The following is a 23,248-nucleotide window of genomic DNA, read 5'->3' on the forward strand; positions in this document are numbered from 1 at the left end:
GAAAAATTAAACCCATGTCATAAAACAGAAACAACAACAAATTGTAGGAATATCTTCAAAATGTATCTCTACTATCTCAATTTTCAGCTGCATGAAGGCAAGGACCATGCTTTCTTTTTACATTCTTTGTATTTTAACTTGCACTTAAGAGATATAAATGTTTCCAGAAGAAAAACAACTGGGTTGATGGGGATATTATTGGAGATGTAGATACTAAATGATAACTCTAGTCCAACTATCAATAATATGGAATTAGGTCTTAATCAATAATATGTGTAAAATCCAGTGGAATTGTGTGTCAGCTAAGGGGGAGTTAGGGGAACTTGGGGGAGAGGGAAAGAACATGAAACATGTAACTATGGGAAAATATTCAAAATAAAAATTTTTAAAAATTAAAAATTAAAGACAGGAAAAAAAGAGATATAAGTGTTAGAATCCAAGTGTTGCTTCAAATTAAACTGATTTGGAAAGAGTGAAGACATCTAATGATATAGTTGAAGACATTATTTTTCTCCTTGAATCATTGCCAACCAATGTTTATTAGGCACTTAGCTATGTGCCAAGCACTATGCTAAATGAAAAAAGGGACAGTTTTTTGGATAAGTCTAGATGATATAGTGGAAAGTGCACTGGGCCAGTATACATGGATTCTAGTCCTGGAGTTTTTTCCCTAACTAACTGGAGATCATTTGACTTACTGGTTTTCATTGAGGTCACTGGACTGTTTGATCATTAAGATTGCTTTCAACTATTAAAAAATGATGATGCTATGATTCATTCTGTAAAAGTTTCAAATGTAGAAACAATACTTAATCAATACTGCTGATGATTCTACCTATGATGATGGGCCAATAGCTCGTCCCCAGACTTTGGGTCATGACGGGGTTGCATCTCAGCTTTGATTCTTATAGTTTGCCTAGACTTGAAGAATCAAGATAGTAAAGCAAATAGAACATCGGTCTTGGTATCAGGAAGGACTGGCTTTGAATCCCACCTAAAACACTGACTAGATCTGTGATCATGAGCAGATATGAGTTTCAATTTCCTCATCTATAAAATACATTCTACTAATAAGTTCTGCTTCTCAGAATTGTTGGGAGAAACCAATGATACAACGTTTATTAAATGTTTTGTAAGTCTTAAAATGCTATAGAAATCTGAGCCATTCCTATAATTATGTCTTTCTCAGAATTCTACAAGTCTTTCCCTTGACTTTACTGATGTTGTCACACTTCCTGCCACACACACTCAGGCATTCCTGGAAAAGGTTTGCTCAGATCAGTTCCGGTCCTCATCCCACTGGTGCCCACCTGGAATAGAGGTAGTAGTGCTTCAAGCCTTTGATGAGGTGGTGAGGAGAATAGACCCATCTTTGAAGACTACTATTCTGCAGCTTGCCATCATCCTTCATGGTTCCCCTGCCATCAGTCTCCTTCTAATGCTGGCAAGAAACTTCTCATCTCAGAGACAGGAGGCTGGGCACAGAGTCAAGTGATGCAAATTAGAGCATTCAGCCAATTGTCTGTCAACAAGACCTCACTTACCTCCTCGGATAGAAAAGCACTCAGTACTTAAGTACTGTGAAATCATTCGAGGAGTGATATCATCCCAGACAGCCAGTAGCGAGTGAGTACAGAAGAGCAAGGAGCTGGAGGGTTGGTTTTGGCTGAGACTCAGTGACTAAATTCTACTCCATCACATCACATGCCTCCTAGGGGACAGCAAGACTCTGCCTTCTTTGTCTTTCTGGGCAGAAATTGGAAACTGTAGTCCAGGTGTTCAGCTTTGGGAGATGAACCATGGCTTTCTGTTTAATTCACTATTTCAGGGGCAAAGACCCCATTGCAAATCCACTGTGCTCCTGCTCCTCAGATGTTACTCATTTATCAGCGTCTATGGGTTCCATTCAAATTGACTTGGTTCAAGTGAAAAGTACTATATGCCAGACACTATACTAGGTGCTGAGGAATACAAAGCCAAAATATCAAGGTCTGTGATTATTCCTGTGTGTGAGACATTGCCTTATCCTCAAGGAAAGGGCACAGAAATGTGGGAGTCAGGACAGGAAAGTCTGGAGGAGAGGCACACTTGCGGGAGGATGGAAGGTTATGAAAAGTTCATTTTTGGAAATGCTGAGTTTAAGATGCCTATAGGAAACCCAGTTTAAGAAATCCAGTAGAAAGTAGAAGGTGTGAGTCTGGAGGTTATAACTGGGTAAATAGATCTGAGAACTTTATAAAAATGAAAGGATTGTACTGAATAGACTCTAAAGTCCATTTCAGCTCTAAATTTAGAGTCCACAAGTCCGGTTCCTTTTTCATGACAACCTTTCAGATACTTGAATTAAGCTATGATTCCTCTCTTCCATCTTCTCTTCTCCAGGCTAGTCCAACCCTTCATTTTTACAAATGTAAAAGCAGAGATGAAATGGCTGGCCTAAATCACATAGCAAATAAGAGGCAGACTTAGGAGTCAGTTCTTTTTAGCATACTACTTTGCCCTAGTGCTTAAATTAGGAAAATCTGGCAGTCATCTTGGTCATCTAGGCTCATGACCCAGGCACCATTCTCAATTCCTTACTCTCTCTCCTCCTCCATATGTTATTAATTTCCAAGTCCAAGTGATTTAACCTTCACGACATCTGTCTTACCTGCCTTCTTTCTGTTCTGACACTGCCACCACCTTGGTATAGACCTGAATCACTTCATATTTTGGATGATGGCAATAACCTTTTAGTTGGTCTCCTCTGCCTCAAATCTCTCCATATTCTTGCTTATTCCCCAACTGGTTACCAAAATTATCTTTCTAAAACTGACCATGCCCCTGCCTATTCATTAAATTCCAGTCATTCTCTATCATTTCCAGGATAAAATATAAAATCCTCTGTTTAGCATTCAAAGCCCTTTGTTACCTGACCCCTTTTTACTTTACCAGGATTCTTAAACCTTACTCATTCCTATATACTCTTTTTTGAGTTACCATTTATTTTATAACATAATAGGTAACATCACAATCCTATAATACATATAATTTGTTATAAACATGTAATATGTTATAATAAATATGCTTATCCAAGAGAAACAAATTCTTGCATTACCTATGTTCAAAAATCTATGTCTAATTTCCCCCTCCCTCCCATCCTTCCCTTTCTTCCCAAGGAGGCATGTAATATGATATAGGTTGCATATATTATTATATAATACATATTTCCTTGTTCATCATGCTATAAAACAAGATGTGTATTGCTTACACTTGAGAAAAATTCATGAAGTAAATAAAGTGAAGAATTCTGGGTTGTAATCTGCATCCAGAATTCATCTATTCCTTCTGTAGCAGTGGGTATCCTTTTTCATCATGAGTCCTTTAGAGCTGTCCCAAATCTTTGCCTTGTTCATAATAGTTAAGTCATTCACAGTTGGTTACCATACCTCATTATTTTGACTATGCACAATGTTCTCCTTATGTCACTTTGCATCACTTCATATAAGTCTTTCTAGGTATTTTTGTGATCATTTTGTTTGACCCAATAGTATTCCATCACAATCATAACCACAACTTGTTCAGTCATCCCTTCCATTTCCAGTTTTTTGCCACCATAAAGAGAGCTGCTATAAATATTTTAGAACATATAGTTTCTTTTTCTTTTCTGTCTTACATACTCTTCTGTCCAGTGACACTGACCTCCTTGTTCTTCCTTAAACAATAAGATCTCTTTCATCCATACATTTCATTGACTGTTCCCCAAGCCTAGAATTTTCTCTCCTCGTCTCTGCCCCTAGCTTCTTTTAAATCATAACTAAAATCCCACCTTCTATAAGAAGCCTTTCCTCCTAATCCTGGTGTAGCCCTCCATTGATTATCTCCAACTTATCTTCTTCATATCATTTATATATAGTTTTTAGAATGTTGCCTCTTCCATTAGACTGGGAGCTCCTTGTGAGCAGGGACTGTCTTTTGCCTTTCTTTGAATCCCCAGGGCTTAGCACAGTGTCTGTCACACACTTTAATATTTGCTTGTTGATTGACTAAATGAGATGCTGAGAACCAGAGAGGTAGAAAGGATTTGTCCATAGTTACAGAGACAGAATTTGAAACAAGGTCCTTTGGCACCAAATTTAATGCTTTTTTAAAATATGTCTATATTGCCTCTGTTCTGCTTTGTCTTAAAGGACAGATCTGGGGAAGGGAAGTCTGGGAGTTGAAGAGCAGATTTCAGGTCCACGTGAGGAAAAACATCTAACAATTAGTGCCATTTAATGGACTCCCTGATGAGGTAGTGGTATTCCTCTTCCCTTTACTAGACATCTTCAGAGAAAGCATAGATGATCTATTGGGAATGTTGTTGAAGGGATTTTTCTTTAGGGATGGGTTAGAATTCATGGACTCTCAGCTCTTTTCCAACTCTGGCAACTGTGATTTGGAGGGCTTTGATGTCTTTTCTAGTTCTCCTTATGCACAAATTTGTTAGCACTCTGGACAGAGGTGATTGTGAAGTTGGAAGCAGTAATAAGCAATTGCAAGCAATTGAACAGATTTCTCCCCTCTCCAGTTGTTTGAAGCTGGTCAGTATTGAAGCCTTGCAAATTTTATAGCTTTGGGGAAATTATTTAGATCTAGGCACAAGTCAAGGATTCTGGAAGAGCATGGTTACATTGGTAGAATGCCTGGGAGGTTTTTTCCGTGCACTTCCCTTACAAATACAGTGTAACACAAATCTCTGGGAAGTTTATCAGGGGAGTAGTGTGTGTCTCCAAACACAGTATTTACTTTCCTAGTTTAGACTTGGGAAGAAGTTTGGAAATCACCTAGTACAATCCCTTCATTTTGGACATAATAATAGCCACCGTTTACATAGCACTTACTACATCAGGCACTCTACTAAGTGCCTTGCCATTTTTATCTCATTTGATCTTCACAACAACCCCTGGGAGATAGATAGTATTATTTCACTATTTCATCAATGAGGAAACTGAGGCAAACAGAGGTTAAGTGACTTGCCCAGAGTCACACAGCTAGTAAGTATCTGAGGGCAGATTTCAGCTCAGGATTTCCTGACTTCAGGCCTGGCACTGTCCACAGCATCACCTATCTGCCCCAATGAAGAAGTAAAGAAACAGAACAAAGAGAATATATATGCCCAATGTCATATAGTGAGTAGCATCTTCTAAACTGTGGCTACATTTGATATGCCCTTATTGACTGGAGGTCATTCTTCTAATATGAGAAGAGTGTGATGATGAGGCATTCCTGAAACAGCTTAGGGTTGCATTTTTGCTATGGCACCTCTCTGAGTTTCTGCCCTATAAGCATTGGTAGTTATTTTAACCCTGAGATAAATCATTCTTCTTTAAAATCTTCAGTCACATCTCATTGTCTGAAAGGTTAAGATCTAATTCCTTAAAACCTTTACAATTTGGTCCCATCGACCCTTCCACTCTTATTTTTCCCTCCCTCTTCAACATAAACAATGGCTTCAGTTAAATTTATCTCTTTACTCCCTCCTATATACATTGGGTTGATGACTTTCTTTACAGCTTTATCTAGATTATCCTGCCCCCTTTCCTCTTCTATGTGCATCTATATCTTACCTATATTTCAAGCCCTAGTTAAGTGTCATCTATTTCATAAAACCTCTTCTGACTTCTCCTGTCCACAGTTACGTATCCTTCCTCTGATCTGCTCTACCACTAGTATTTACAAATCATTGGGCATTTAGCCTAAATCAGGAGCTCTTGAGTTTTTTATGTCATGGACACCTTTGGAATTCTGATGGTACCAGAATAATTTTTAAATACATAAAACAAAATGTAGAGGATTCTAAGTGAAACTATATCAAACTATAATTATCAAAATATTAATTAGGAGAAAAATTTTATAGACTCCAGGTTAAGAACCCCTGACCTACACTGAATTGGATTATTATTTAACTTTTTCCCATTAATAACTTTTTATGCCTTTAATTGGAAAAAAGCCTTTTAAAATATTGGAATCATTTCCCAACATACTCCACTGTTATATTCTCATTCATAAGAGAACAATTTGAGCAAGACCCAACTGACAGAGCAGCTGTGTTTGACCATATCTCCAATAGTCTATGTTTCCCACCTCTCTTTGGAAGGAAGATTTACTTTTTCCTCTCTTCTCTGTGACCAAGATTGAGCATTTTAATTAATCTAAATTTGGGGGCCTTTTAATGTTATTTTCATAATTCATACATGTTTTCATGGTTCTCCTAACTTTTCATATTTATAATTTTTTAGATTGGACCTCTGATTTCTTAAGAATCTCCTGGTGAGAAACTCCCTCTCCCAAATCCACATCAGCACCCATTTTGAAATTTCTAGAACTAGAGAGTTTCTTGGAGTCATGAGAGATTCAAAGACTTATATAGAGTCACATAATTAATAGGTGACAGAGGTAAGAACTGAACCTTTGTCTTTCATGCTCCAAGACTGGCTCTCTATCCAGTACACCATCATTTCTTAGTGTATAATAATATTCCATTCACATGTCAGTTTGTTCAGCCATTCTCTCCATCAGTAGCACCTACTTTGTTTCCAAGTTTTTGCTATCACGAAGGGCAATGCTATGTTTATTTTGCAGATGTAAGGGTTTTTGTTTTTGTCACTGACCTCCTTGGGATTCTGTGCACAGTTATTTAGCTTTGCATGTGTATATGGCATGTCTCTCAACTAGAATATAAGCTCCTTAAAGGCTAGGACTATGCATTAGTTTAGTGTTAAGCACACAGTAGGTTCTAGATAAAGGTTTATGGAAATGATGCATTTCCCACTGTCTCTCTCTATGTGCAAGGTTAAGAAGAGTTTAAAATATCCAAACATCTGTTTTTTTCCCTTTTCTGTTTACATCCTGATCCTTAGATATATAGATATCCAAATCAAGAACCAGGGATACCAAGAAACATGCTCAGAAACCCTTATTCTGTCCTTGTTTCCATTTGATTAAGGTCTCTTCAAGCTCTAGTCACGAATCTCTGCTTTTCCTATGACCAGATGAATGTAGGATCCAAATTCACTCATTGATGTCTCATAAATTTCCATCCTCTTTCTAGTACTTGATAGCTCTCAATCCTCTGAACAGGGGGTACATGGACAAAATTAGTACAAGTGGCTGTGACCTCAGTTAAGTTCTAGAAAGCCCAAGGAAATCTAGAAATTCCATTCAATATTTTGGCAACCCTGCTTCAGAGAACTAGTTAGTAACGAGGTTCCCAGATTGGCATTATTGTTGACCAATGGGTGTATCAGGCTATATACTAGGCTCTTACTATATACCCTAAAAGGAAAAGTTCCTAGCTACACTTCTGCCAGGCAACGTTTCTGTTCTCCATTTCCAGTTTGCTTTCATCCTGCTCTTCATACATCACCACGGATGAGTACATCAGTCTTCAGCAGTTTTCCTTCTCTCTAAGTAGATTTAGTGTGGTGACTGTAGAAGCAGGAGAGAGAACTGTGTGATTTCAGGAGGGGACTTGAGTTCCACTAAGAGGTAGATTCTTTACTCAAGCTCCAGGATAAATCCATGATGATGACAAAGAATTCTGAGGAAAGCACACAAAAATTTGTAACAGTGCCTAGTTACGGTGTCTAGTTGCCAACCAAATGCACTAGGGATCCTGAGAACCTTTGTTTAACTAACATGGAATGACTGGACTTGGGGCCAGTCACGAAGCATCCTGGCCTATCAGAGAGGTCTGGACCATTTGCTTTTGTTAATTTCCAAACTCAAAGTGATGCAGATATAGTAGGAGTAAAAAAGGTGCACGTCACAGCACTTGAGTGCCATAAAAGAAGGATGACCAAGATGTGTAAGACATATCATTGTTTGCCAATTTCTGTCCCTCCCAACAGTGACTCTGGGCTTGCTTTTCCAACCATGGTGACTATGAAGAAGGTTTCTCCTGGGTTATGCTAAGATCTCTGGCATAAAGTTGATCAGACAGGTGAATTCTTGTTGACTCTCCTGTTAGATCACAACCTGAACTATACCATCTCTCTCCAGAAAAGTTATTTTAGGCCCAGTTAATTGGCATTAAGTACAACCCCCACTAGACACAGAGCTATAATTCAACAATCAAGGTTGATAAATAATAGCAAGTGACAGCTGATATTCTTAAATAAAATTTGGATGGAGAGGAAGGATTAAAGATTAGATATTCTTGATATGAGCAATTTGTATGAGATTCTAATCCAATGGGAAAAAAAGCTCATAGCTCTGGGGTTAGAGGAAGTGGGTCAAGATGATGAATTATGTCAGTAAATTTCCCTTCATTTAAGCTTAGTCATTCATAAAACAAGGGGAATCTACTAGATGGCCAAGATCCCTTCTAGCAATGAATCCATTGCTTTTGTTTCTTTATCCATTTTTTCCTTTAGAACTCTCATTTGGTTTTTCATAAATCTTTTTCTCTTTTAAAATTCTTATTTCATTTCTTTTAGTTTGATTTTTGCCCAAGCTGTGTTTTTCTTTGAGGTTTTGTCTATAAATATTTTGAAATCATTTTTTTCCAGGTTTGTGTCTCAGACATCCCTGTCACTACAGGGATAGCTCTTTATGGAAGGATTTTTATTTGTTTATTCTTTTATCCCACTGTTTGACTTTGGATTTTATGTTAGATATTTTATGTTAGAACTGAGTACTTCTAGAGGAAATGTCTGGTATGAATTTTTGTTCTTTTGGGTATTTCTGCTGCTTTATTGGAATATTGACTATTGTATTATTCCAGGACTTCAGGGATAGCTCAGACTAAAGACATTAAAACGCTCAATGCTCCCAAAGTGGTTTGATCTGGGGCAAAGTCTGATCAATGCCCTCTTTATCTTAACTTAGCAAGTCCAAATCCAAATTTGTATCTGAAGATCTTCTATGGGCCTGACCCTGGATAGAAGTCCAAATAAACTGGTAGACTCAACCATGACCATTTAAGAGGGAAGTTTTTTAGGTTGAGAGTAATAGAACTGAAGGCTCCCCTTGGGTGGGAAATTCCCACCCTGGTTATCCCACTGTAGGCTTTAGATAGGCCTGGAGGATGGAACTGAGACCTCACTTTCTTCCTAGGGTCAGAACCACAAATTTATCTGCTGCTTGCTTATCAACTTGTTTCTTGCTCAGAACATAGCTTAGGGCTCAAAGCCTCCCTACTGAATTCCAGCCCTGAAATAGATCACCTCCTCAGTTTACCCTTGAATCTAGAAATGGTTAGAGAACAACAGGAAAACCAGTTGGTATTTTTTTCCTGCACCCTGCATGAAGTCATGTTGATTCATAGTTGATACACAGTCTAATGATCTTTCAGTCCCTGAGCATTAGAATACTACTCTACACATGTTCTTAGCTAGACCCCAACATCAGTATCTACAGACTTCTCTGTCTCCCCAAGCCAACCTGGGCTGAAAAAATTACTCATTCTGACTTTTTTCTCTTGGATTTTCCAGCCAGGACTTGGTCTGGCACATTTTTTAGAACTTCATAGAGAAGGTGTGTTGGAGCAATTGAACTATACTTCTTCCTGTTTTTGTCATCTTGGTCCGTCCCTCTCAACTTAGTTCTTTTTAATTACTCTTTTTTTAAAAAATGTTCCATCTTGCTCTCATCCAACATGCACCTCATTGTCCCCTAGACAAAACTTATTTTTCATTATTTAGAAATTAGTGTTGTATTACTCATAACCACACAATGATATGTTTAGAATGCTAGTGTTCAAGGGATGAAACTTTGCTTCCTGAGAAGTTTGGAGTTGTTTAAGGGAACTTTATAATTTCAAAGGCATTCCAGTCTTCTGGAATGCCTTTTCTCCTTCTGTTTAATTATAGTACTAACTCATTGTTCTCTTTCATTATGAGTCCAACTCATCATCTATCTTGAGTTTCTGTTTAAGATACAAACACACATACTATATATGTAGAGGTATGTGTAGAAATATATGGAAATGTATGTATAGACACATCCATAGATGTAATATTTTATGAGCTTTGATACTTCACCTCATCACTTCCTTCTACCTCTCTGATTGGGTGAAACTAACTCCAAAACTCCATTTAAAAATAGTGCTCAACTCAGAAATCTCCATCTCACCTGACTGCTCTACTTTGGGACTTCTTAGACTGACTTTTTCACCATGGAATCCTTGTCAAGTACATTTTCCTTCCCACTTCCCACATCTTTTCAACTTCCTTTTGTGTTTTGTCTTTCCCTATTAGATTGAAAGCTCCTTGAGGGCAGGGGCTATCTTTATTTTTCCATATTTGTACTCCTCAGTGCTTAGCACAGTGCCTAGCACATAAGAGGTGCTTAATAAATGGTTATTGACTGACAGAAATGTACATATATATATGTGTATATATATATACAGATATAGGTATATGACAGTTGAGCTTGGTAATTATCCATCTGTTTGCATAGAATGGGTCATATTTTTCATTCATATTTTTTCTTTTATAAATAATTAGGCTAAAATATTTTAAGTCATTACAGATCTGGTTTAGAAGGCTCTGCAGGGCACAAGTGTTTGACATAAGCAGTATCACATTGTTGGAAAACAGTTGGAATATCTGGAAGATCAAATCATCTATAGGTAGGAATCTTCCCATCTTTTGGATGGAGCCATTAAGATGGGCTTCCTCTTTGTCTTTCGAAGCAATTGAGTTTGGAGAGTCAAGTAACTTCTAGTTTGATTTCTATATAATCAGTTCCTCATCTCTGGTCCACAATGAGATGTTAGTGACTCTCTAGTTTTTTGTTGATTTAAACATTTGCAGGGGAAAGATGTGAGTGCTGAGGTTATTCCTATGGGCCTAACAGGGACTATGATTGATGAGCATCGACAGTAACTAGAGATACCCCAGAGGAGAAGCCCAGTTATCAATTAGGACAATCGTCTCTTGAAGGCTTGTTTTATGACAAAGCAGAGTTTTCTGTTAGGCTCATGTTGATGAGGGTCAGCCAAAACACCATTAGTTGGATAGTTGATTGATTAAGATAATTTTTTTTACCTAAGATTTGTCATTTGGTTGACAAGCCTCCATTTACACTTCCCACCAAATTGGTCAGAAAAAAAAATCATCTCTTTTAAATTAAAAAAATTCCCTCCAATTTTTTAAAAAATGGAGTCTTCTGCTTGATCTACAAATCAATTAGTCAGTGGGGATTTTTATTAGTCAATCATGTAAGTAATTAAAAATATTGATTAATTACAGACAGCAATGGGCACCAGATGTAGCTTCTAACTACCCTGCCCCCATCAAAGCATTACAGTGGATTTGTAGAGAAGGATGGAAATGTTAAAAGCCCCAATTCTCTGTCATCCCTCTATCCAGATAAAGAATAAACTGCCTCTACACTGTGGGGGAGTCATCAGTAATGAAATGAACCATTTGTCGATACTGCCCTTGTGAGAGTCCATCATGCTTATCATATCTGGTTTTTGACGAAATTGGGAAGTTGAAATTCTGAACCTTTAGCCTCCTCTTTCTTCATCCTCAGTGTTGATTCCTCTCCACCAATAGCCCCTTTGACCGTCCAATCTTGCTTTGAGGAAAAACTTGGCTCTCAGGCATTTGTCCCTTGGTTTACATGTGATACACTGACTTCATTCTTCTGAGGTGGCATGTTTAGGTCTCATCTTTCATAAAAGCATAACATTTGAAAGAGACCTTAGAGATCATTGTGTCCAATTCCCTTATTTTTCAGATGAGAAGCTTGAGGCCCTGAAAGGTGGAGGGCCTTGTATATAGTTACAAGGCAATTTAATGGCAAAGCAAGGATTAGAATTCATTTCTCCTGATATCTGGTCATCTTTTCTCCATTTCTCCATTTCCTAATTGCTTAGTATGTAATTAGGGTAATTAGAAGCTGGGGCCTCCCATTGAGTATACAGAGGGATAGATCTTGGATCTGTTCCACTTCCAAAAATGTATGTGCTCTGGCTTGGCACTGAAGAACATGTGCTTTGACAGAGCAATGTTTAGTGGTCTTCTTGCTCCCAGTGATAAAGTAAGGGGCAAGAGAAATGAAGAGGAAAGCCCTTTATTAAAGGGGAGAAATAGATCACTCAGTAATAAATGTTGGAGGGGAATATGGCAAAATCGGGACATTAATGCACTGCTGGTGGAGTTGTGAATTGATCCAAACATTCTGGAAGGCAATTTGGAACTATGCCCAAAGGACGTTAAAAGACTATCTGCCCTTTGATCCAGCCATACAACTGCTGGGTTTATACCCCCAAAGAGATCATAAGGAAAAAGACTTGTACAAAAATACTTATAGTCATGCTCTTTGTGGTGGCAAAAAAAATGGAAAATGAGGGGATGCCCTTCAATTGGGGAATGGATGAACAAATTGTGGTATTTGTTGGTGATGGAATACTATTGTGCTGAAAATAAAAATGAACTGGAGGAATTGCATGTGAACTGAAACAACTTCCAAGAATTGATGCAGAGTGAAAGGAGAAGAAGCAAGAGAACCTTATACACAGAGACAGATACACTATGGCACAATCACTTCTCTACTAACAGCAATGCTATGATCCAAGGCATTTCTAAGGGATCTATGAGAAAGAACTCTATCCACATCCAGAGAAAGAACTGTGGGAGTAGAAATACAGAAGAAAAACAACTGCTTGATCACATGAGTCAATGGAGACATGATTGGGGACATAGACTCTAAACCATCACCCTAGTGAAAATATTAATAATATGGAAATAGGTCTTGATCAATGACACATGTAAAACCCAGTGGAATTGTTCATTGGCTATGAGAGGAGAGTGGGGGGAGGGGAAGGAAAGAACATGATTCATGTAACCAAGGAAAAATATTCTAAATAAATTAATTAAATAAATAGTTTTTAAATTTTTTTAAATTAAAAAAAAAGAAATAGAGCACTCAGAAGATTTTTATCTAGTGATTCTATCCTATCTCTCTTGTCAAATATTCAGGGATTCCTAAAAGTCTGGGAAATCTAAAGAGGGGAAGAGAATCTCTCTCCTTTCTCCAGCAGCAATTCAGCCCTAAGCACACTGCAGTAACTCCATGTGCTGCTTTCTTAGGTGAATCTGGATTAGGATTTCAAGACTCTGGCTGCCTCTTCTGCTTTATGGAATCAAAGGAGAGTGGAAAGACTTTGTAACATATTCTAGGAAAGCTTTTAGCCAAGAACTAGCCAGGCATTACAGCAGGATGATTTCAGAAAACAAACAAACAAAAAAAAAAAACAACAACCTGGAAAGACTTGCATGAACTGATGCAAAGTGAAGTGAGCAGAACCAGAAGAACATTGTGCACCGTAACAGCAATATTGTTTAATGAACAAGTGTGAATAATCTGGCTATTCTCAGCAATACAGTGATCCAAGACCTATCCACTTCCAGAGGAAAAAAGTGTTGGAATCTGATTACAGACTAAAACATACAATATTTCACTTTCTTCTTTTTGGGGGATGAAGTCTCTTTCATAAAATGACTAATGTGGGAAAATGTTTTACATGATTACATGTAAAATCAATATCAGATTTCTTACCATCTTGGGGAGAGAGAAAAGGAGAAAGGATGAGAGGGAAGGAGAAAAATTGGGACTCCAAAAAAAAGAATGTTAAAATTGTTTTTTACATGTAATTGGGGGGGAAGAAAATGCTATTAAAAGTCAAAATTAGGAACAACTCTTTAAAATATAATTGGGAAATGTAAAGTAAATTAAAGTACAATTTCAAAAACAGAAACAGAAACAAGACCTTTCTTCCCCATGTCCTAACATCATAAACTCAATGGGAAGAGATTGAACTAAATTATTTTAAATCCTGAGTATCTTCTTGGGGTATGTATTTTTTTAACATTAAAGAAAAGTTTTGGTCATAAATTTGTTGGTTTTGTTCATAACCAGATCTGTTTTCTTTTGTGTCTGCTATGGATATGGGCCAAGTTTTGAACTACCCCTTGCATTATAGCAGTTCTGATTTAGTTTACCACTAGTTTAGTTAAGATGTTTAGAAGGACCAAGGAATGTGAGACCTGTTAAGGAAATTATCTGCCAGGTTCCTTCAATACATGAATTCCCAGGACAGCAAAAATCACTCAGAAGATTCTATCAAGGACACAGTTCTTTTTAACATTGTTGACCAAAGTCACTATCTTTTGGCCCTTAAATATTTTTGTACATAAGACCTCAGGCAACTTTCCACAAAGCCTGGAACACAAAATTTCTTTACAAACACAAGGGAATACACAAGTACATACATTGAGAAAGCCACCTAGGGTACACTAGATTCTCTCAGAACCACATTGCTCTGCCAAGATTTAGTTTCACTTTGCTCACTAGCATCCTCTGCTGGCTAGAAAATCAACCCTGTTGCCACAGTAGGATAACCAATTTAGTGACTGGGCTGGAGATCCTTTCCTTGTCTTACCTTCTGCCTACAAGCAGTCTCAGAACAAATGAGAAGCTAGGAATATACCCCTTTGGGAGGATTGCAGGTTAAGAGTTTTTAGGTAGTAATTTATGCCTTTCCACTCTAATAGTCCAATGGTTCCTGTCCATAGGAGTCCATGGTATAAAAGTGGTAGCTGAGTGAGTAAAGGAGAAGAATGGAAATTATTCCAACTAATAGAGGTATAAGTATCCTTGATGCTCCCCAAAGTCCCCATGAAGACTAATGAGGGAAGGAAGATCACTAAGAGTTCTCCAGCTGAAAAAGCTAGTTGAGAATTAGATATAGATTGAGACAAGGACTGGACCTGTCATTACATTGGCATATAAAACTCTCAGATGGACAGACTTCTTCCAATGTAGGTAAGTATCTTGTCTAAACTTTATTTTAGAGAGACCCCTAGAGCACTGAGAAGGAAAGGAACTTGTCTTGGGTCACATAGTCATGAAGTGTTAGAAATAGAACCAATTTAAACCACCATACAATCAGGTCTGTGACTTTTGGCCCATGTAGTTTTTAAGTACAAATTAAATTCTCATATGTTGCCTAGTTCAACCAATAATTTGTTTCCAGTATTGAAATACTGACATCTAAAACATATGCCTTGCCTCTTTTTGTGTGTCTCTCATTTTGTAATGAATATTTGACTATGATCCTGTTTCTCTTTCCAACACAACCTCTCATCTCTTGCCCTTTTCAGATATTTAACTGGACACCCACTTACATGCTTCATATTTTAATCATGATAAATTGTTTCAATAGGACTGAGATATGGTTGATTTTCTTTACCTATACCGTCTGAAGGGTATGCCCAGTGAAGAGCCAAGAAATGCTTCAGCATGTTGAATATATAGTACCGAGAGAGAGAAACCCAGAAATGAAGTAGACTCAATTCCCATCCATCTCCCTCCCTACTATATGTAGCTATTTAGCATAATGAATTCCCACTGGTCCCTTATGTGGTATCTCCAGAACTTCCACTCTTAAATTTGGCAAATAGTTGTTGCTGTAGGATACGCAGACTAATTCGGTGTGCTTGGTGGAGTCCAAGTAGAAGATGAAACTAGTTCTATTTGCTGGTTCAATAGATCAATGAATCTCTGAACTTCTAAAATATTGAGGATGATGTCAGGTAGCCTAAATCACATAAGATGGTATTTATATAGTCCATAGTCATGTGGAAGGTTGAGTCCTTCCTTTGACCCACTTTCAGATGTGTGTGTGTGTGTTTGTGTGTGTGTGTGTGTGTGTGTGTGTGTGTGTGTGTGAGAGAGAGAGAGAGAGAGAGAGAGAGAGAGAGAGAGAGAAAGAGAGAGAGAGAGAGAGAGAATGTGTGTGTACGTATGTTATGTACTGAGGGAAGGGATGATACAGTTGTAATACCAGTAGCTCTGGAATCAGAGGATCAGGCTTCAAATTCAGTCTCTAATGCTGCTGTCTGTGTGATTTTAAGTTATCACAAGCCCTCTGGGTTTTCTCATCTGAACCCTCTGAAGAAAGTTTCAATCTCAAAAATATCACTGTCTCTTCAAACCATTCCCTTCCAGTTCTTTTTTTTTTAACATTTATTAATATTTATTTTTTTGAAAAGTTAACATGTTTACATAATTCATGCTCTTACTTTCCCCTTCACCCCCCAACTNGATGCACATTTCCACTGGTTTTAACATGTGTCATTGATCAAGACCTATTTCCAAATTGTTGATAGTTGCATTGGTGTGGTAGTTTCGAGTCTACATCCCCAATCATGTCCGCATCGACCCATGTGTTCAAGCAGTTGTTTTTCTTCTGTTTCAACTCCTGTAGTTCTTTCTCTGAATGTGGATGGTATTCTTTTCCATAAGTCACTCAGAATTGTCCTGGGTCATTGCATTGCTGCTAGGACAGAAGTCCATTACATTCGATTTTACCACAGTATATTGGTCTCTGTGTATTCTAGTTCTAAATATATGTTCTAGTATGAACTTCCTAATTCTGAATCTATATTGGGGAAAAGTCTTTCTTCTCAAATCAGCTCTTGAATCATAGTAATCCACAGATACCCTGCTATGAGCCCAACCCAAATTTGACTTAAAAGTTTATATTTGCTATCCTTCCAACCAACTCAGAGCCCATCTTTCCTGAGCATGGCAACCCTTCATTCATTCCCTTCTAGTAGCTAGTTGCCTCATCCCTGGTACTTGTCAGTCCTTGGTCCCCAGCAGTACCTTTTCCCTGAATGTTCTAATATCTGAGCTTTTCTTTTTATTACATAACTTTCTAAAAGTCCCCACAGAGAGCAGAGGCCTCTATTGGAAGACAGTACAGACAAAAATCAGGGAAACATATTTTGGTTTGTCTTTTTACTTTTTATTTATTTTTTTCTCAGGTTGCTCTTCCTCAGCTGAAATTTGCAGCTCCAGATCGGCTCTGTTTGCTCAGACTTCCTGACATTTCCATGGTCTTTTATTAAAAAATCCGATTAACCTGCTGAAAAAGCAGGATGTTTGTCCAAAGCTTATGGACTCACTCTCTTCTTGCCCATCCTGTGATGGAGTCTAAGTAACATCAGGTCTTGTGATGGCATGGTACTTTCCTTTAAAAACTTGGTTCCCTTTTTCACAAACAGAATACTTTCCAATTGGAGAGAATGCTAAAAGATGGGGAAAACCCATTCCCTTTGAAGATTTGTGCTGAGCAACCCTCTTCATTTAGTTACAGAACGGATCTTAAGGACCCTTTTCTTCCCCTCCTCAAGCCTCTCTAGCTAACTGTGACTGGTGATCCCTTTTATGGAAGGGAGAAGGGTACTGCAAAGCATAAAGGATAACTGCACCTACTTCTCATTAGACTAAGATCTTAACTGATAGGATCCTTGGAATATCTTCTTGTTATTTATTTCCTAGTGGATACGCATCTTCCCCAGGATACACTGATCTGTTTCTCCAGAGCAACTCACTGGAGAGCTGGGTGTGTGTGTTCTTGCTAGATTGATTGCTTGAGTTGCTACTAGTCTGAGGGCATTTGGTAAACTCATTTCTAGTTTTACAAAGTGGGAATTATTAGATATTTTTTCTTGAAGTGTGGTCCAAGATTCTTACAGTCTCAGTGAGAATTCTAATATCTTAGTTGCTGGAGGGTCTCAGGAAAAGAGGGCTTTATTTGGCTCAATAGGCAACAGAGGCATCAACTTCAAGAACTACAATTCATATTTCTTTTAAGCCTTAATAAAATAACGCAAGGCATCTCTGGCCCTGACATAATGAAATTAATCACTTTTACTCACATGAAGGGACCCCAAGAGCCAGCTTTCAGCTTGGACAGAGATTAGTGAAATATTATGTATATGCCTGGATAAATAAATATCTAACACTTCCTTCCCCGCCCCCCCCCAACTCTCCACTTCAAATATGTACAGCCACTAGTAAATCAGTAGAGGAATGCACATATTAATTGGCACTGAGTTCATGCAGAGACTGACTGCTGACACAATTAGTCATAATAATAATAAAAAGAAATCTCCATTTCTGCAGGAAGCAAAAATGCCTTAGGAATTTTATTAACAGTTCCATTCTTCTTCCTGTGAATGATTAGCTGGAGTGGATTTCAGACCTGAGATAGCCCTTCATCCACTCAGGCCCACAGGAAAATTGTAAGAACTAAGCAATAAGAGCTATTCAGACATCAGAAGTGACAACTAGTCAATGCCTAGAAGACATTGAACAGGGAATTGGGGATAAGCTCAGGCCAGTGCCTTAGAACCTTCATCTTGAACATCCTGCTGAGGATTTGGATTGATCCTTCATCCTACACATTCCCTTTGCCTTTGGCTGATATTTTCTCTTAGGGTTGGTTGAGACCAGATTGGGCCTGTAGAATTCGAGAGCTATAAGGGACTTTAGAGATCATGTGGTCAAACTTTTTTTTTTTTAAATAGAGGAGAATAATAAAATGGAGAAAGGTTAAGTGACTTAACAAGGATCTGTTGAAGGAATTGGTTATGTTAAGTCTGGAGAAGGAAAGATGGGGTGGGGTAGAGAATAAGGTCTCATCTTTGTTCAGATATTTGGGTAGTCATGTAGAAGATTAGACTTGTTCTGTTTAGCCCTAAAGCAAAGACCTTGAGCAATGGTGGGGGAGGAAGGGGGTGAAGGAGAGTTGCAGAGAAGCCGATTTCAACTTGAGATAAGAAAATGCTTCTTAGCAATCAGGTGGAAGGGGTTGAATTGGGAAGCAATGGGTCTATGCCATCTCTGCCCCCCATGGGTGTCTTCAGGTGAAATGTGAATGATTACTATTGTATGTTATATTGGGAATTTTTATTCAGTTGAGCCTTCATGTCTTCTAAGGCTTTTTCCAATTCTTGGATTCTTTTGTACAGTTTGCTCAAAGTCACCTAGCTGATCTGAGGTTGAGCTAGAAAAAGCTGGTTTCCTGACTTTAAGACCTAGGTTCTGCCCTTTGATCTAGCCATACCACTGCTGGGCTTATACTCCAAAGAGATCATAGGGAAAAAGACTTGTACAAAAATATTTATAGCTGAGTTCTTTGTGCAAAAAAAATTGGAAAATGAGGGGATGCCCTTCCATTGGGGAATGGCTGAACAAATTGTGGTATATGCTGGTGATGGAATACTACTGTGCTCAAAGGAATAATGAACTGGAACAATTCCATGTGAACTGGAACAACTTCCAAGAATTGATGCAGAGTGAAAGGAGCAGAACCAGGATAACATTATACACAGAGACAAATACACTGTGCTACAATTGAATGTAATGTACTTCTCTACTAGCAGCACTGCAATGACCCAGGACAATTCTGAGGTACTTATGAGAAAGAACATCAACCACATTCAGAGGAAAAACTGTGGAAGTAGGAACACAGAGGAAAAACAACTGATCACATGAGTTGATGGGGATATGATTGGGGATATAGACTCTAAATAATCACCCTAGTGCAAATATCAATAATATGGAAATAGGTCTTGATCAATGACACATGTAAAACCCAATGGAATTTTGGGGGAGGGGAGATGGGAAGGAAAGAACATGTATCTTTGCATCTTGTAACCATGGAAAAATATTCTAAATTAATTAATTAAATAAAATTTCCCCCCAAAAAATGCCCTAGGGCTCTTTCTACCACATGATGCTGCCTCCCCAAGTAAAATCCTTTGATGTCATGGCAAAGAAGGCTAAACAGGCTTGGGACCCAAAGTATCTATATCAAATGAGAAGTTCTATTAACATACTGGTTAATCCTGGTGATGAGAATCCCAGGAGAGTCCTTGATAAAGTCCTAAATACCAGCAGCAATAAAACTGGGTTCTGGGAGGACTGAAATTATGACCAAATCATCAAAGAAAAATTTTTGCTCTCTTGGAGTCAGTATCTCCATGAAAAGGACACGGGGCAGGGGTTGCTACTTTGCCTTGGGTGGGATACAGATGAAAAGAAAGGCTTAGATATAGAAACCTGTGGCATTGTGGAAGGAGCATTGGATTTGGGGCACTAAATTTGAAATCTGGCTCTATCATTTACTATTTACAAGATTTTGTGTAAATCCTTTAACCTCTGAGCTTCAGGTTGCACAACTGAAGAAAATGAGATTGGATTAGATGGAGTCCATATCAATTCTGTATCTCTGATCTTTTCTCTATAACCCATAGCAGAAGAAAACCAAAAAATAATTCACTTAATGTCTGAGTAGAGACTAAGATACCTTTTTGGGATGAGTGTCTTTGGTTTTGCTTTGGGGAGCATGTTGCAGGGGGCTCTTTGGGGTCATTTGTTGCTGAAGGGAATGGGGTTTGGAGGTAGGAGGGAGCTGATAAAAAGATAATATTGTCCCATATCCCAAATGGGCAACTCCTATAGGATCAATCATGCCAGAACTGAGTCCTCTGTACACTGAAGCCCTCCATTCATTTCTAAAGTAGGAGCAGAGATCAGACTGGCTCCATGCCCATGAGACACTCTTTCCTGGAATGAGACATGTAGAAATGACAGTTCTTTTCTGCACAGATAATTCAATTGGATTTAAGGAACTTGGGATATGAGCCAAAAGTTCGACCAAATTCTTGCTTGTCCTTTCCAAAATCACCTTCCCCAAGGCCTCAAAACCAGTCAAATGATGTTCACCAACAGAACCCTGTAACCTCAGGGTTGATTTGCAGGCATCAGATCTTAAGGAAGATATTCTTTCTAAACAGCAGGAAGGCGATGAAGACCCAGATTGCTGTGCCCAGCAAGTCCTGGGCCAGGGGCTCAGTGTGTGAAGTAGGTGACTTCATCTCCCAGCTGAAGGGGAAGTAGCTACCCAAAAGAGAGTGTCCAACATAAACCAAGATGGAATTCATTCCTGCAACAAGAAAGCAGAGAGGAAAGACAAGACTTTATCTTACCATCTAGCTCCTCCACTACTCACTTTCCAAAGGTTCAGAACCCCAGAATGGCAGCAACTGCAGCCTTGTCTCTTGTTTCCCCCCATCTGCAAGCCAGGGGATGAAGGCCACTAGAGGAAGAGCCTCCTTAAACTGAAGCCAAATATGGCCTCTAGAAGACTTTTAGGGTCAGAAGAAAGTAGGGGGAAAAGACATGGAGCAGATAGAGCCTGATTGTTTTCTCATTTTTAAATGTTGGAAGCAAAAGAATTCTTTGGGCTATCAGGAGGACTGATGTAATGGTAAGAGACAGAAAAACTCCTGATTGTTCATTTTGATGGGAAAGCAAAGAAACCAATCTTCCAAAGAGGTAAGCTTTCTCGGAGGGGCTGTTCAGCCACAGTAGGTACCAAGGTAAGACTACTTTCAAGACTGTCCTTAGGGATTATTCATCTTGGTGGTTTATCTAATGCATATGATTATTTTTGGCAATCTTCCCTTTCTTGGTTTTCCTATTCACATCAGGAAAAGCTAGGAGTTTAAGAGGGGAGTTCCTCCTTCTTGCAGTAAGAAATCTTAGAAATATTCTTACTTATGAATCTCTAGAATAGCCAGAGTAAAGTCCTGTGTCCAGGAACTATGAATCCCTACTATGATCCAATGCAATCCAATCAAACTCATAGGAATATATATATATATTCTGGGCTTCATTTCTTCATTTGAAAATGAAGGGGGTGAAATAGATACCCTTCAGTGTCCCTTCTAATTCTAGATCAATATTCTCATCATCACAGCTGGAAAGGTCATCTCCTGGAATCATCTTATTTTATATATTAGAAAACTGAAGGGGAGAGTAAAAGAGGAAATATGACTTGTCCAGGTGCTCTAACTGCAGATTTAGCACTCTTTCTTTTTTTCTTTATTTAGCCTTTACCTTATGTCTTAGAACTGATACTGATAATTGGTTTCAAGGCAGAAGAGTAATAATGCAAGGCAACTGGGATTGTGATTTGCCCAGGGTCACAGGGCTAGGAAGTGTCTGAGGCCAGATTTGAACCTAGAATCTGAAATCTCCAGACCCGGAATTCTATCCACAGAACTACCTAGTTTCCCTGAGCACTCTTTCTGTACAAACTCACTGACTTCTTTTATTGACTCCTAATGTCCCTATTTCTTTTTCCCCTCTTACAATAGTTTGGGTATTCCCAATCAGGTAGCCTAATGCATGCCCAGTCCCTCTCTTCTCATCTTTACTCTCTTCTAATGCTCTGCTGTAAGGCTAGACTCTTGGTTAAGGAAACTTGCCATCTTTGGAAATCCAAGTAATTTGTAAAGTTTTCTCTGACTTTTATAATCCTCAATATCATAGAACACTACATCAGCAATTCCATATTTTGATATATCTTCAGGAATATAAATTCTTATCATCCTTATTTAGTAAGTGTTCTTACTACTTCTTGTGACTGGATAATCTTCTGGATAACCTGGTGATGTTAGTCTTCTTTAAAAAACAAAAAACAAACAAAAAAAAAACACTTCTCTTTTAGAATCAACCCTGAGTATCAGTTCCAAGACAAAAGAGTGGTATGGGCTAGGTAATGAATGTTAAGTGACTTGCCCAGGGTCACACAGCTAAAAAAAGTGTCTGAGGTCAAATTTGAACCCAGGACTTTCCATCTCTAAGCCTGGAACTCTATCTACTGTTCCAGGTAATGACCTTCTAAGAATTTATTTAGACTTGTCCTAGGATGACAGACACATAATCTATAACTGGGCCCATACTCAAAACTTTCCTACCTTGGTAGGACCTACAAAAAGTTCCAGCCTTTGAGAAGGCAGGTATCTAAACCATGAGGAAGATGTCTATGGAGAGGGGGGAGAATATCTTTTAACATCTAACTGTACCTTTGTCTTATTTTGTTCTCCAATTACTTCACCTGTGGGATATAAGTTCCTTGACGGTAGGAACTATTTTATTTTAGTCTGGGTATCCCTAGTGCCTAATATCATGCCTGGTATATAATTAGAGTAAATGCTTGTTGAATTTAATGGCTCCCCCCTCCCATTAAATCATAAACCTCTTCTGGGTAGGAATATGTTAAATTTTTCCATGCTCTCCCCTCCCTCCCTACAGGGTGTAGAATAATGTTAGGTGTCAAGCATCTATTCAACAATTATTTATTAAATTATTACTTACCAATAAGGATACAATCTTAACAGTTTCATATGTGATATGTCCTCTAGCCACCAAGATTGGGCAATAAAAATTTTCTCTTTTCATTTTCTTTAATTTTTTCATTTTCTCTAAATTCCAGGGGATAGAGAAGAGCTATCCCACAGAATTTAGGTCTCATCTAGAATCAAGCTTCTGATCTTGAATTATTTCCCCTTATGCTATACTACCCCATGGTTACAAGGTTATTGAAAACATTAGCCCTTTTTCTCAACTT

At 38.3% G+C, this 23,248-nt stretch overlaps 1 protein-coding gene across 1 annotated transcript in view; it reads right to left on the reverse strand.

The window, feature by feature from the left end:
• Positions 1-20,594: 20,594 nt before the first annotated feature.
• Positions 20,595-23,248, reverse strand: part of LOC123234328 (heparan-alpha-glucosaminide N-acetyltransferase-like) — a 370,163-nt gene continuing 367,509 nt past the window's right edge. Inside the window, exon 17 of the mRNA XM_044660239.1 lies at positions 20,595-20,776. Coding sequence (XP_044516174.1) covers positions 20,595-20,776 — 182 coding nt within the window. The remainder of the gene's footprint in view (positions 20,777-23,248) is intronic.

The sequence above is a fragment of the Gracilinanus agilis genome, chromosome 2 (genome assembly GCF_016433145.1).
Source record: "Gracilinanus agilis isolate LMUSP501 chromosome 2, AgileGrace, whole genome shotgun sequence".
Lineage (NCBI taxonomy): Eukaryota > Metazoa > Chordata > Mammalia > Didelphimorphia > Didelphidae > Gracilinanus > Gracilinanus agilis.